This window comes from Malus domestica, chromosome 02, assembly GCF_042453785.1.
Source record: "Malus domestica chromosome 02, GDT2T_hap1".
Taxonomy (NCBI): domain Eukaryota; kingdom Viridiplantae; phylum Streptophyta; class Magnoliopsida; order Rosales; family Rosaceae; genus Malus; species Malus domestica.
This window is the reverse complement of record NC_091662.1, coordinates 16,340,876-16,356,354: the sequence shown is the minus strand read 5'-3', so window position 1 is coordinate 16,356,354 and position 15,479 is coordinate 16,340,876. Positions and strand designations below refer to the sequence as shown.

The window sequence follows — 15,479 nt, the reverse complement described above, 5'->3', positions numbered from 1 at the left end:
TTAAGTGAGTCCTACACATATAATATTTAAATTTGCGCCCAATTACATAGAGGAAGCCTTTAAAGGAAATGATCTTCATTTTTTTTTTATAAAAATGGGGATTAGTTGTGGGGTTGACACCACATTGAACTTTAACGGTCTGAATCGTCTATTTTTCAAGTTGCACCTCATAGATCATCCTTGCAAAATATTAGCCAAATTGGAAATATTTAAGACATCTAATTGGGTTCAAAAACATTAACGAATATTTTGTAATATAAGTGTTGACCCTAAAAACTACTAAGCCTACGTGGCACACATGCCGAGTAATCTATAAGCTAACTACGTCCTTCGGTGAATGCGGGGCGTGCCAACTCGTCGGCCGAGCTCGGTCGAAGAGTAAAATTTGTTGATGTTAGCGTTGGGTCGCGCTACTGACTTCTGCGTCTTGCGATTGCGGCCGAGAAAGGAACACGTCTTGGCCTTTTGGATTCTCGAGCCTGAAGACAAGGCTACTATTCTTACAAAGTTCACGAATCGAATTCGGCTTTCAATGTGCCGAATGTAACAACTGTAACACCTCACTTTGCCGAGAAGGCTGATGAGATGACCTCGACCAATAAGGATTCAGAAATCCTTCTCGACCGAGACTTGGATAGGTAATCAACCGTCCTCGCCGTAGTGCTGTTGATGCCAACGGAAAATGCTGCAAGACCGGCTGATTCTACAGTGATAAAGCTATCTATGCCAACTTAAGATATCACCGGTTGCTTTCACAGTGCTGTTGATGCCAACGGAAGATGTGTAAGCGAAAAGAGAGAATAAAAAATCTCAAAGTTGTTGAGAGAGTTTGCGCATGGCAGTTTTGTGTGTTGAATTGGAGAGCTTTATTTGTTGCACAGCCTCCTCTATTTATAGCACTGGACACCTTTAAAGTCGAGTCAAAACCCTACTCGGAGTAAGTCTTCTTCTCCTGATCAAACGCCAACTCGACCAGTCCTATTTTCTCTATGATTGTGAACCTAGTCCTTAATTGAGCCGGATTCGCTTTTGGGTTATTAATCATGCCGAGACTCTTTATTGCACCAGGACTTGACTTGTCTTGCGTCATGACCTAGCCGTCCTAGGTTTGGAGGCCCACGATCCATGATACCCTTATCGTAAGGCCTTCCGGGGCGAGAATGATTCTATACTCGGCCCAAACTAATATTTTGGGCCCAAACATTACCCTCTCGCTTCTGAGGTCCTCGGCATGAACCCTCTGGTCGAGCTCCGGCCTTGAAGAAGCGAAATTAAAACTCAAAACTCAAATGCTCTTATTCCCAAGGCGCATTTATTGAGCATGATTGCACGATCTTGATCTTGCTAACCACCACACTACGTGGCATTCTTTTATAGGGCTAGTCCCTAATAATGACGTTTGAAGCGTGTCCCTGAACCGTCATATCATCATGGCCTTATTGCTAAACGCCACCATGCCGCCTCGATCTGCGAACCATTCAGCATCGTGCAGACGCCAAACCGTCTTTCACCATAAATCTCGCCGCCACACGCAATCGTGCGTCTCTCGAAACACGAAACCCTCGGTCTTCTCAACTGGATCTTCTGAATGTTCATAATGATTAGCGAATTTCTCGATCGATTTTACCCTTCATTTTGAATTTCGAACGATTGCCATTCCCTCCATCGTCCTATAAATACCGAAATCCTCTCATTTATACTTTTACGCTTTTAAATTTTCTGAATTTCTTGCCATTGCTCTCCAGTGCATATCTTCCTTCCAGATTTTCGTCTTCAACCTTTAACCCAGAAAGTTCTTTTCTTGTCATTCCTTCAAATCATTCATCATGGCCTCCTTTATCTCCAAGCTTTCCAAGGAGTGTGACCAATGCCAGAAGATCATCGATCAGAGTTCAATCAAGACCATCCGATTTAAGAGCGACATGAGCACCCCTCATCAAATCTTGAGTCCTCTCTTTAAGGCGGCAATGCCATCAACCATTACTGGACTTCTCCAGGAGCATTGCCTATCACCCTTGCTACAAGGGTTCGACTGGTCGAAGTGGGATGTAGCGAGGCCCTAAGGCTCTTGGCCTTCGACCACTTCAACCTGGGCAGCCTGGGTTGGTCGAATGGAAAAAATCTTTGGCGAGCAATGGAAAGCCCTAGGCATCTACGACGCCATTCGCCTTTCGTCTATGGAGGTCATTCTGGACAAGGAGCTTCTCCTAGCGGCTTTATGCTTTTGGTGTTCGGCCACTAACACCATGGTCCTCCCTCTCGGCCTTATTGGCCCCACCATCCTCGACCTTACTGCCATCCTGGGGACTTCCCCGACTGGAATCCCAGTCGACTCTGCCCTCCCTGGGTACCCGTCGAACCTCAATTTGAAGGTGCTCTTCGACAGACGGGCCATTGAGACACTAAGCGGTGAAGGCCAAACACCCTCGAAGGAAGAGGTTCATAAGCTTCACAAGAACTTCTTCAACTACAACACCCTTTACCTCTATTTCGCCGGTCGATGAGAAGAGGCTCTGCGAGAAGGAGAACACGAGGCTTTCCTCTTCTATTGGTACAACAAATTTATTTGTTGTACCAAATCTAATAAGTGTCTGGTCGAGAACATGCCAGTGGCAGAGGCCCTAGCTAGTGGTCACACTTTGGCACTTAGCCCGGCCATTCTTGCTCATCTTCTGCGCTGCTTGGCGGAAGCGATTCAGGATAAGGTCGATCCTCAGCAGAATGTGCCCCTCTGGGTCTTCCAACTCTGGCTGCAGGTCTACTTTGCTCCTCTTCGGCCAACGATTGCTGATTTCTCGCCCAGGGAAGCGCTCGACCTTCAATTGGCTTTTCGGCCAATCCCCCATCACCAAGCCGAAGAAGTATTCAGATACTTCTCCGTTCTCGACGACCTTTCTAATGACGAGTTCTTGATCTGTCGTCGTTGAGAATACCCTTCGTCGATCAGACTTCCTACCACATCATGAGGTGCGGACGAAGATGCTAACCTTCGTCAGTCTTGGGGGTCATTCGTTTTTGCCCGCGACCTGCCTCTCGACTGTGAGGGTCGCTGAGCGAGTTGGGAAGTGTATCATCCCAACTTCCTCTTTCGGCAGTTTGGCTATCTCCAAGGTTGTCCGGTCCCTCTTCTTTCCTTAAAGTCGGTCCTAAGCCACAGACGTGAACCTGTCTCTTCAGAGAAGGAATGCACTGACGCCAAAAGGGAGTTCCAGGAGCGGTGCCAGAAATTCCACCTTCGACCGGCCACTCCAGAGACCCTTTGCACTGACACCTTCGGTGACTGGTGGGAACAGTATACTAAGTAGTTTTTTGGTGTTTCGGTTGAAATTGTTTTGAATAACCTCTTCGGTGGTTGACCTAAGAAGGCTTCTGCTCCCCAAGCCCAAGGTAACGGTTTACTTCTGTCTTTTTCCTTCAACCTTGAACTACTGATCTGCTTTGCTTATTTGCTTTTACTTTCTCAGGTAGCCGCTCGTTGAAAAAAGTGGTGGTGGTTGCTGCCGCTGCGGCCGAGAGAAAATCGGTCGTTTCCAAGAAAGCAAAGACTGCTGCGCAGGCCTTGTTGAGCAAACGGCCTCGTCAAGAAGTCGAGCCGACCATCGAACCTTCTTGGCCCGCCAAACGGATCAAAAAGCTGGTGAAGAAAGGAGAATGGGAGATTCACGTCATCTCTAGTCAAACTACGGGAGCGACGACTCCCAACGTTTCCCCTTCTCCCCCTATCGCCCAAGCCCTGGTCAGGAAACGGTCAATTCTGGCCAAAGAAACGGTCCAAGCACGGCCTGTTTCTGAAGTTGGTAAACTAGTTGCTGCACCTGTCCTGGAAAAGGCAGTCCCTGCGACCGAGAGAACTTCCCCTGCAAATCCAAAACCCTCGGTCTTTGTTCTGGAAGAGAGTGAGGGGAGCGACGAAGTTCCACTGGCGAGTTGCCCTCGATCCCGTCATCAACCTCCTCCTGAATCCGAGGTGGCTGTCTAAGTCGGCTCTCTTACGGCCGACCGTGGCAAACGACCGGCTGGAGAGCCCGCAACGGCGACAGGAACGCCCACTCCTCCACAAGACCAGGACCTTAATTCTGCGTCTGAAACGGCTGTCCCGGTCGGCCCTTCTACGGTCAACCGTGGAAAACGACCTGCTGGAGAACCAAAGGCGATGGTGGAAACGCCCGTTCATCCTCAGGACCAGGACTTCGATATTCCTCCGCAGGAAGCCACTTCGGCCTTCGTAAGTACCTTCTACCGCCTTTCCTTGATTATTTTCTGTTATAGAACTTTAAACCAGGAAAATACTAACTGTCAGGTGCCTGTACACTCTTTTCATCGAAAATTCTATGCACCGAAGGGTGTTATTTATGTCTCTTGGCCGCCTCAGTGGCCATCGAATGTAGATAACCTCCATCGGCCGCGTGAGCTGAGAAGCAATCTAAGATACTGGGCTCGACCATTAAGTTCTTTAGGTTCGAGCAATGATCCTGAAGACATGGCCGAAGTCTCATCTCGGCAGGTTTAAAAAACAAAACCTTATTGTTATCTTTTTATGATTTTCTTGAGCTTAACCTGATTTTGTGTGTAGGCTTCATCGGAAGTCGAATTCAAAGCCCTCTTGTCCAGCACCACTGGAGGGGCTGGTCATTCGGCTACCACAGCTAAAGCTGCTGACTCAACTGATCTAGCTCGGTTGCGAGAGGTCTTGTCCCTTTCGGCGTCACAAGCACTCGAATGCAAAGGCCTTGAGTTGCTCGGTGCATGTCTAAACGACCTCGGAGCTGAAGGTCAACTGAGCGGCGAGGCTATCGTTCAGGCGTCGTCTACCTTGGAGCGGGTTCCGGAGACCTTTAGTATCTTCGGGAGCGTTCTGAAAGTCGAACAAGACCTGCAAACTGCCACAGCCGTCCAAGATACTCTCCGTCCAAGGATTGATGCTTTAAAGGCAAAAGGAGAGGCCTTGGCCGACCTCGACCGTCAAATGGCTGAATTGGCGAAACGAAGGTCGGCCATTACTTCCGAGCTTGCTAAGGACTTCAAGTCGGGCGGCAAGGCTTGTTTAACCGAGTATGCGGCGAGCACAAAATGAATCGAGCAGTTGAAAATGGACAAGAAGAACCGGCAGGCCGAGGTCATAATGGGCGAGGTGAGGTGGCTGGAGTTGAAGGCTCTTCTCGGCACTCTTCTTCATTCTTCACCTTAAATGTAAACTGATCGATTACATCATTGTGTATTTTTTCCATCAGCCTTAATGAAACGAATTTCTATTCCTGCATCTCCCATGTGACTGGATAATACTTCTTTAAAACTTCCCATTGATTGGCAATTTGTGAACTAAACCAGTCCGGTCTCTAAGATGATACGCGCATTTGCCGAGAACCTTATGTACAACGAAAGGACCTCCCAAGTTGGCGACCATTTGCCAAACCTAGGGTCTTTAATTCCTGTGGGCAACACCGTTTGCCAAACTAATTCACCTTCGCCAAATGTTTTCTTCCGGACCTTTTGATTGTATACTCGCTCGGTAATCTATTTTTGTGCCACCAGCAAGTTACAAGCATCGAGTCGCGCTTCTTCCAAGTCTTCCAACTCCTGTCTCATGGACTGATTGTATTCGGCGCTGAACAAACTACTTTGTTCAATCATTCATAACGAATTTATGCTTAGCTCGACTAGTAACACTGCGTCGTGTCCGTAGGTTAGTGCATACGGGGTTGTCCCAGTCGCCGATCGGAGCGATGTTCGATATGCCCACAAAGCCTCGTTTAACTTTAAATGCCACATGCCAGGCCTTTCTTTTATTATTTTCTCGAGAATGCCGATCAATACTTTGTTACTTGCCTCGGCCTGCCCATTTGCTTGTGGATAATACGGTGTAGACTGTTCAAGCCGGATTTTCAAACTTGCCGTATATTCTCTCAGCCTCTCGGCTGTAAAGATTGTGCCATTATCAGTTATAATCATTTTTGGTACACCGAATCTAGTCACAATGTGTTCTTCCACAAAGTCGCAAACTTCTTTAGACGTTAGCTCATCATACGATTTAGCTTTGACCCACTTAGTGAAGTAATCGGTTGCTACCAGTATCCATGCGTGCTTGGTAGCCTCGGAAGATGGTGTGATTTTGCCGATTAAGTCCATGGCCCATCCTCTAAACGGCCATGGTTTAGTGATCGAATGTAATGACTCGGCCGGGACCCGCTGTATAGGACCATGAATCTGACACTGTATGCACCCTTGTGCGAACTCGATACAATCCTTCAATATTCTTGGCCAAAAATAACCGTGTCGTCAAAGCAACCACCACATTTTACGTCCGGACTGATGAGCTCCGCACACCCCTTCATGAACCTCTGTGATTGCTTGATCACTCTCTTGGGGGCCGAGGCATAGCAGTAATAGATCATCATCACCATTTCGGTATAACTCGTTTTGGTACGTAACATAGTTCGTGGCATGAACTCGTGTCTTGCGACTATGTTTTCCATTGAGATTGTCAAAGTACTGCATAATGGGCTTTCTCCAATCATCCGGTATTACCTCGATGACACAAACCTCTATAGGGTCTTGTCGGTCTAGCAACGAAGGTAAGGACATGACTCTTGTGCGTATCACGTCATCGCGTCGGAGGACTTGCTGGTTAACCAAGGCCGGGTATAGTTGTCGTAACACTGGTATTTCTCGGCCTAGCTTGCCCCCCATGAGTTGTGCACCGGAGGCGATTTGAGCCAATTCGTCCGCATCGGTATTATAGATCCGGGAAATATGCTCAAATGTAATACCGTCGAAGGATTCAGCCAAATGGCTGGCGACTATGTGGTAGGGTGCCAGGGTACAACTCATGCAGTGGAAAGACCCATTAAGTTGGTTAATCGCAAGTTCAGAGTCGTCGAGGATGAGGGCACGGGTGGCTCGCAAGTCATGAAAGATGCCAAGGCCGATGATAAAGGCTTCGTATTCGGCCTGATTATTGATGTAGTCAAAATCCAGCTTAAGCGAAAAATACTAACGATCATGGTTAGGAGATTGAATGACAATGCCAACGCCGGCTGAGGATGAAGTACTGGAATCGTCAAAGTACATCGTTCAGTAGTTATCGCGCGTTTCGATCATGCCGATTTCGACGTCGGTGTCCCCAAAATCGTAGGGGGAAGGATGTTGAGCGAGGAAGTCCGCCAATTTTTGGCATTTGACAGCTTTCTGGGGCACGTATTGCAAGCTAAACTCGGATAACGCCATTGTCTATTTCCCAATTCGGCCTTTCACAATTGGTCGAGTAAGCATGTACCGGATGACGTCGGTCTGGGCGATGACTTGTGTGATCGACGGAAGCATGTAATGCCGAAGCTTGGAGGCGGCGAAGAACACGGCGAGACAGAGCTTCTCAACGACGGAATAATTGATTTCCGGTTGATTAAGATTTCGACTGAGGTAAAAAATAGCCTGCTCTCGTCCGGCATCGTTGTCTTGGGCGAGGAGGAAGCCGATAGACTCTTCGGCTGCCGAGATATATAACTTGAGAGGCTTACCGGGCTGGGGTGGAACAAGGATATGTGGTGTCGTGAGAGAGACTTTGATTTGCGTGAACGCCGCCTGATGCTCGTCTGTCCACTCAAATTTGTCTGAGTCCTTAAGTTTCAAAAGCATAGAGAATGCCTTCATTTTACCCGTCTAATTAGCTATAAATCGGTGGAGAAAATTTATCTTACCGAGTAAGGACTGTAGTTGTTTCTTCGTCGTCGGGGGTGGAACATTGATGATTGCGCGTGCTTTATTTTTATCTACTTCAATCCCTCGGTGATGCACGAGGAAGTCGAGGAAATTACCAGCCGACACACCGAAGGCACATTTGGCAGGATTCATTTTAAGGTTGTGTTGACGCATTCTGATGAAAGCCTGTCGGAGATCGTCCAGATGTGTCTGCCGGTGTTTAGATTTAATGACAACATCATCGATGTAGACTTCGACGATGGTTCTAATTAAATCGTGAAATATGGTGTTCATTGCTCGTTGGTAAGTGGTGCCGGCGTTCTTAAGGCCGAATGGCATGACAACCCATTCGTAAGTGCCGAGTGCCTCCGGGTAACGGAAAGCAGTCTTGTGCACATCGGCTTCGGTAATGAAAATTTGGTTGTACCTAGCATGTCCATCCATAAAGGATAAGATCGCATGATTTACCGCGGCATCGATTAACAAATTCGAAATCGGCATTGTATACTCATCTTTGGGAGTTGCCAGATTCAGATTTCTGAAGTCGATGCAAATGTGCAATGCACCACTTTTCTTTAACACATAAACGATATTGGCCAACCATTCAATGTATCGAGCTGTCCTAACCTGCTTTCAATAGCCGAACTAGTTCATCCTTGATGCCGAGTTGCACTTCGATCGAGAATCAACGAGGTGGTTGACGGAAAGGTTTACATCCAGGTTTAATATGTAACTCGTGCTCGACAAGAGTGTGATCTAAGCCAGGCATTTCATGGTAGCTCCAAGCAAAACAATCTTTGAATTTCTCAAGCAGGGCACGAAGTTCGGCTTTCATAGGTTGAGGAAGTAAAGCACTAACAAATAAAGGCCGTGGGTCATCGGCCATCCTAGCATTAATTTCCTCCAAGGGATCTTTGACTTGGGGCTGATTGTCTTCGATCTCGGCTGGCGCGGCTTGAATTTTGTCAAGAGATAAGACAGGACCATTATCTCATTCGACGAGGAACTCGACGAGGTTAATGCCTGAATTTGGTTGCTTAGATATAGTATACCAATGAGCCAGCAGACGTTCCATAGTAAATGAAACCACGGCCTGACGTTTTTCTCGATCGGTGTCAAACATTGGGGTCAGGGATAAAGTTAGCTAAACCGAGTCTCGTCGAATCCTGTTGGACAGTTTCGGCGCCAACCTCGATAGCTTTTTGAACAGAAATCCGAGTTGGTATTCCTTCATCATTGAAACCCTGTAGGGTGATGTAGCCGACGTGGTCATCATAATACCGTGCTTGGATCATGTTAGCTTGGAAGGGCTGACTATCGGCCGGGTGAACAATGACCGATTTACCGTCCCAAAAGACGAGCACTTGATATAATGAGGAAGGAATACAGCTGGCTTGATGAATCCAGTCTCGACCGAGCAGTGCATTATACTTGGTCTTGGAGTCGACAATGAAAAAAAAGTCATGTGATTACGGCCGGCAATACTTACTGCTAACGGCAGTACTCCTTTTGTTTGGGATTTATCTCCAACAAAACTGCTCATCGTGATCCCAGACGGAATAAGTTCGTCGTTGGAGTGATGTAAGGCCTTCATGATGTTTACAAGCATGATATTGACGGTGGCTCCACAATCGACAAAAACTTTGGAGACTGGATACCCTTCAATATGGGCCGTTACATACAATGGCTTCAAATGATGAAGTTTGGTCGATGATGAACGAGGAAACAATTCGGCCAAAGCTGCTTTCAGACTATCATCTTTTGCTGTTGACTCGGCTTCAGCAATAGTTACAAAATCAATATGACCGGCTTCTTCGGCAACTACATCACCATCGAGGAAATTCGCTTAAGTTGTGCTTGACTGAAAATCAGCGGGCAAAACATGGACCATACTGATTTCCATGTTATCCAGGACTGACGGGCCCATCGGGTTATGATCCTCTCCGCTAGCCTCGTCTCTTTCCTGGTCGGTGATTGCGGCATCCGCTTTCGTCCGGATTGGACGAGGAGACTCTTCTGCTCATTCTTCAATGGTTTGGTCCTGCGGTGTCTCTTCGGTAACTTGTTGGTTCTGCGTAAGTGCCTCAGGTGAGTCTGAGATCGGCAGTGTGCTTGGTGCCAGGATCCGAACTTGCTCCTGGTACTGTATACGGGCATCCCTGGTGTCGAGATAGGCATCCAGCCGTGCGACACGTGCTATTTCATCAGCCTTAAGGCCAAAGAGAGAAACAGCCAAAAATACTTCGAAGTGATATCGTAAATACTGGAGGTCCTCTATTGAGAAAGGAAGGTCGGCTGCACCGATATTAGTGTATGGGTCGACTTCAAAACCAAGGACACGAGCTTCCCGTATGTGCTGGAACCTAGCTTTCAATCCTAGGTCTGAGGTCTTCTGAATGATTCGCTCGGCATCTGGGCAAGTTAGGACAAGATCGATTGTGTCTTGACATGCTTTCGGCAAACCATACAGATCGTTGGCCGAATGTTTCTTATGAAACTCTCGCATATATTCCAAGGCCTCCCCGAGGAATGGTGGATGTAAATTCCGTCGAATTTTAATCAAAGGCTTTTGTGTGGCTGGCGGGGTCAATTTGCTTTCAGCTTTTTGCCTGAAATGCTCGAGACGTGCCTTCATCTCCCCAGGCCGAAGAAGAAGTTTGATTCGTTTATCAGCCTATTCGAACGTGGTTTCTATATCTTGATTGACTAGCCGTTTCCCTTGAACCAACTCTGTCATAATCGTTGGAGGTGGTCGTTCATCGTCGGTGGCAATTGTGTCCTTCGATCGCCATTTAGGGATCGAAGTTTCTTGAGCTGCCCGTCGGCGGGCCATGCAATCTATTCTTTGGTGCCGGCATTTCTGGGATTTGGACAGTGCGGTGTAGACACCTTTCGAAGAGTGATATGTATACCAACGTTGGTTTCTAGGTTCGGGAGGTTTGAAAGTTTTTTGGCTCCGCGATGATTCCGAGCTACTAGAGTTACGTATATAATAGTTCTCGTCATAAAATGAAGCATCAAAATCGAGGCACCGTCTGACTGAAGGTGTCTCTTCCATCCTCACTTTAGGACCGAGCCTATAAAAAACCCCTTGATGTTGGCCTACGTTGGTCACCTTTTGCTGGGTTGCGGCTGTAGGTTATTCCATTATAGGCGGAGATGATTCGTCATTCGGCTCGGCGCTGATATTTGCTTTACAATTTTTGCATAAAACCTCTGACCCTCTTTCTTTATCAGTGTTGTATTCTGTCATAGGCTTAACAATAGCAGGGCTAGTGAGAACTGTAGGTGGTTTGTTTGAACGGAAATCAATATTGAAACGTGGCCGAGAATTCTGATTCAGCACGCGTGGTGTTGGGATGTCCTCGGCCTTCCCTTTTCCTTTGTCCCTCGGTAGGCGAGCGTCTACCATACTTACTGTCGCCATGGGAAATGGGTCGGTGTCAACACTCATTTTCTTCTTCGGAAATCTGAGTTTGCCATTATCGATCCAGCTTTGGATGTTGTCTCGAAACACGATGCAGTTATTTGTTGTATGCTTGCTTGAATTATGGTATTTGCAAAAGAAATCTTTCCTTTAAGCTCTTCGACCTTGGGAATGTTATGCCCAGGCCGAAGTTTGATGATCCTCGCTGATAACAATTGATCAAAGATTGCATCGGCCTTTGTAATATCAAAAGTATAAACTTTTGACGTTTTCATTGTTTCTTCAGTGGATGAGCGGGTTTTGACTTCCTTAGAGTCAATTTGAGTCAGCGCTTTGCACACGTATGGCTTGTCTATTACTATCTCAGCTGCGTCCACGCTAACGCATTCACCTTTGGTTGATGCGTAACTGACCGTAGGATTTTTGTAAATCGTCCTTCTGGACGAAGCTTTCGAGATCTTCTCTCCACGGAGCAAATAATCATACTGCTCAACATGCTGGGCTAGTTCATACATATCCCGAAAATTTGCCCCCAAGAATTTCTTTTTGTATTCTACGTCAAGACCATTTAGAGCAAGCCTTACGAACTCGACTTCAGGGAGAGGTACTCTGTACCAATTCCTGGCTGATTTAAATCTGGTAAGATAATCCATTGGTGATTCATCGGATGCTTGAGCCATCCTTGCTAACGAGGACACTGACACTTCCATTCCCGGCCGATAAAACTGCTCATGAAATTTCTCGACCAACTCCTCCCAGCTCTGGACAGAATTCGGTGGAAGGTTGATATACCAAGCAAATGCTGACACTGTCAGCGAAAAATTGAACAATCGTAGCTTGTGAAAGTCGCTATTGACATCTCCGCATTGCGCGGTGAAACGAGCCACATGTTCCAATGAGGATAAGGATGATTCTCCGGCGAAAAGGCTAAAATTCAGGATTTTGAAACCTCTAGGGTATTCGAACTGTTCCACATAAGCCGGATACAGATGTATAAATTTAGGGAACTTCGGCCCTTTCTTTATGGCCGAATCGATCATCCGTTGGACCTCAGTCATATCGACGGGTGTTGTTTCCACTCTCTGGTTGGATCCGTCTGACCTACTGTTCGATCCTTCTCCTCTCTCCAAGTTAATTGGTTTGAGCCGAGCAGGGATTGACTCGACCGGTGCACTTGGTACTAGATTATTTCTCGACGGTAAATGTTGGGCAAGATCGAAAGTTCTACCGTCGCTGACCTTACTAACCAGTATTTCGAGTAATCTGGTTTGTGCCTCACTGGTATTGCGTATCACGTCATGAAGTTTATCAATTCCTCGACTAAACGTCTGTTCAACCGTCCGAGATTGCTCGTCAAGCCGTTTTCGAAGAAACGACCTTGTTGGTGGATCAGATCCTTCGCCTCCATCCTCGTCACAATCTTCTATTATCCCTTCATTGAGAATGTAGGTGTTCCTGTCGGGGATTTCGAGACTGTGAAACTGACCGCCGAGATTAACTTCCCTTTCTCGGCGAGTCACGCTCGTGGACTCAGGTGTTATGGCGCTGATGGGATTCTGCGCCTGTGGCACACTTTGTCCTATGTTCTGAATTGGCAAATCGGCTATTGATTTTCCCATAGTTGTTTTCTTTTTTACCGATCGCGTTTCAATTGGCATGAACTTCGTAGTTTAGCATTGGGTCCCACTGGGCGTGCCAAAATGTTGACCCTAAAAACTACTAAGCCTACGTGGCACACAGGCCGAGTAATCTATAAGCTAACTACGTTCTTTGGTGAATGCGGGGCGTGCCAACTTGTCAGCCGAGGAGTAAAATTTGTTGATGTTGCGTTGGGTCGCGCTACTGACTTCTGCGTCTTGCGATTGCGGCCGAGAAAGGAACACGTCTCGGCCTCTTGGATTCTCGAGCCTGAAGACAAGGCTACTATTCTTACGAAGTTCACGAATTGAATTCGGCTTTCAATGTGCCGAATGTAACAACTGTAACACCTCACTTTGCCGAGAAGGCTGATGAGATGACCTCGACCAATAAGGATTCAGAAATCCTTCTCGACCGAGACTTGGATAGGTAATCAACCGTCCTCGCCGTAGTGCTGTTGATGCCAACGGAAGATGCTGCGAGACCGGCTGATTCTACGGTGATAGAGCTATCTATGCCGACTTAAGATATCACCGATTGCTTTCACAGTGCTGTTGATGCCAACGGAAGATGTGTCAGCGAAAAGAGAGAATAAAAAATCTCAAAGTTGTTGAGAGAGTTTGCGCATGGCAGTTTTGTGTGTTGAATTGGAGAGCTTTATTTGTTGCACAGCCTCCTCTATTTATAGCACTGGACACCTTTAAAGTCGAGTCAAAACCTTACTCGGAGTAAGTCTTCTTCTCCTGATCAAACGCCAACTCGACCAGTCCTATTTTCTCTATGATTGTGAACCTAGTCCTTAATTGAGCCGGATTCGCTTTTGGGTTATTAATCCTGCCGAGACTCCTTATTGCACCAAGACTTGACTTGTCCTGCGTCATGACCTAGCCGTCCTAGGTTTGGAGGCTCATGATCCATGATACCCTTGTCGTAAGGCCTCTCGGGCCAAGAATGATTTTATACTTGGCCCAAACTAATATTTTGGGCCCAAACAATAAGAAAAAATGAAATTTTATTTTGATAATTAAATAGGCAAATGGTTTCAGATTGAATTGAATTTTTGCAAAGATGATCTATGAATCGAGACTTACAAAATACACTCGGATCGTTGAAGTTCGAGGTGAAGTGGGCCCCACACATAATCCCCATTTTTTAAAAAACAATAGTAATCCCTTTGCATAAAGGGCCTGGTAATTAAGATTCTATATGTTTAAATTTTCTCATGCATGACCTGGAAATCACTGAGCAAGTCATACTGCAGATTTCACATTAATTTTTCATATTTCAACCAATCCATCCTCTTCGATCTGTTCATGAATCATATGATATTTTATAGCACAAACTCCGCCAAGGCCACAAGACTTACTCACTCACTCACCACCAAGACCTATACCTTCTTGCGTGCAACACATTAAGGGCGTGTTTACCTATCGGGATTGGAATCGAGAGAAACGGAATTAGACATTCCCCAATGCATTCCGACGTTTACTAGCAATTAGGGAATCAAAATTTCTGTGGGGACCACCCAATATCAGGAATTCAACTCCAGAATTGCCCGGAATTGGATTACCTCTATAGAGGTAGTATTTGAGTTCCGGGTAGAACACTCCATCAGGAATCAAAATTTTGTACCCAAAATACCCATGTATACGATCAAAGCTTCGTGCTGTTTCCAGAAAACCAAGCCCCTCTGCGTCCACAGCACCCAACAAAAGAAGAAGAAGAAGAGGAAGACGACGATGATGAAGAAGAAAAAGCAGTGAACCTGAAGCAACTTACTAGAAGGGGAAGAAAGCCCACGTAGCTACAGTGACGCGAGAAAATGCAGAGCCGTCGTGTACTCTCTCTCTCCTCTCTCTCTTCTGTGTGTGCAGAGCAGAATATGGAACAACGACGAACGCGATTGGAACGGTGCCGCAACGACGAACGCGCTGTGGAACGATGCCGCAACGAGATCTGGTCAAGCAGCTGCAGAGAAAAATGGGGGAAACAGGGAGAGAGAGAAAAGGAAGTAAATTTGATCTTAATAGGGTTTAGGATGAAGCAAATAAAAAATGATCAAATTTGGACAATTCAATGTGATTAAAGACTCTTCTACATATGTCTAGAGCTTCTCTACCAGCAAGAATACATATTTGTAAATTCTGTATAGTAATCAAAATAAAAATAAAACGATAAAAATTTTATTTAAAATAAATTGGTTAAAATAGGGGCATTTTAGTAATTGCATTAGTTTTCATTCGATTCATGTGAATCAGTAAACACTTTATACAGTTTAATGTCATTTCTACTCCGATTCCAGACAGTTTTAGTAAACAACTACAACAGGAATCTGATTCTAATTCCACCTCATTTCAATTCCTCCTCAATCCAATTCCTCCTCAATTCAATTCCCCTCAATTTGATTACGGATTAGTAAACGCGCCCTAAATAATCTCAGAGCTTTTCTAGAATACCCTAGTGTATGTCATGCATTGATATTTCAACGATTGAATTAAAACTGTATTATGCAAATTTAATAATCAAATTAATCCATTTATACTATATACCAGTGTATTTGTAGAACTCTCGATACCATCAATCACTCTATCTCCAATTTTTCATAGATTCTTCACCACCCAACATGTTATTGTCCTCACTTGATAGCGACTTGTCGTCCTTTGCATTAATATATCGATAATTATTAACAAACTAGAGTACCTTGAATATGTTGATAATG

The 15,479-nt window shown here is 45.9% G+C and overlaps 1 protein-coding gene across 1 annotated transcript; it reads right to left on the bottom strand.

The window, feature by feature from the left end:
* Window positions 1-6,276: 6,276 nt before the first annotated feature.
* LOC139191303 (uncharacterized) lies at window positions 6,277-7,224 on the bottom strand. The gene is made up of 3 exons (XM_070811911.1): window positions 7,101-7,224; window positions 6,996-7,048; window positions 6,277-6,948 (listed from the first exon to the last, which is right to left on the bottom strand). Exons 1-3 carry the CDS (start codon window positions 7,222-7,224, stop codon window positions 6,277-6,279), a joined length of 849 nt encoding a protein of 282 aa, XP_070668012.1.
* Between the last annotated feature and the right edge of the window lie 8,255 nt (window positions 7,225-15,479).

What these genes read in the sequence shown, in the direction of transcription:
- LOC139191303 (XM_070811911.1), bottom strand. Translation starts at nt 7,224, where the DNA reads ATGGCGTTATCCGAGTTTAGCTTGCAATACGTGCCCCAGAAAGCTGTC. An exon ending in GGACACCGACGTCGAAATCG is followed by an intron (nt 7,049 to 7,100) that starts GCATGATCGAAA and finishes TGACGATTCCAG; the next exon opens with TACTTCATCCTCAGCCGGCG. An exon ending in TCAATCTCCTAACCATGATC is followed by an intron (nt 6,949 to 6,995) that starts GTTAGTATTTTT and finishes ATCAATAATCAG; the next exon opens with GCCGAATACGAAGCCTTTAT.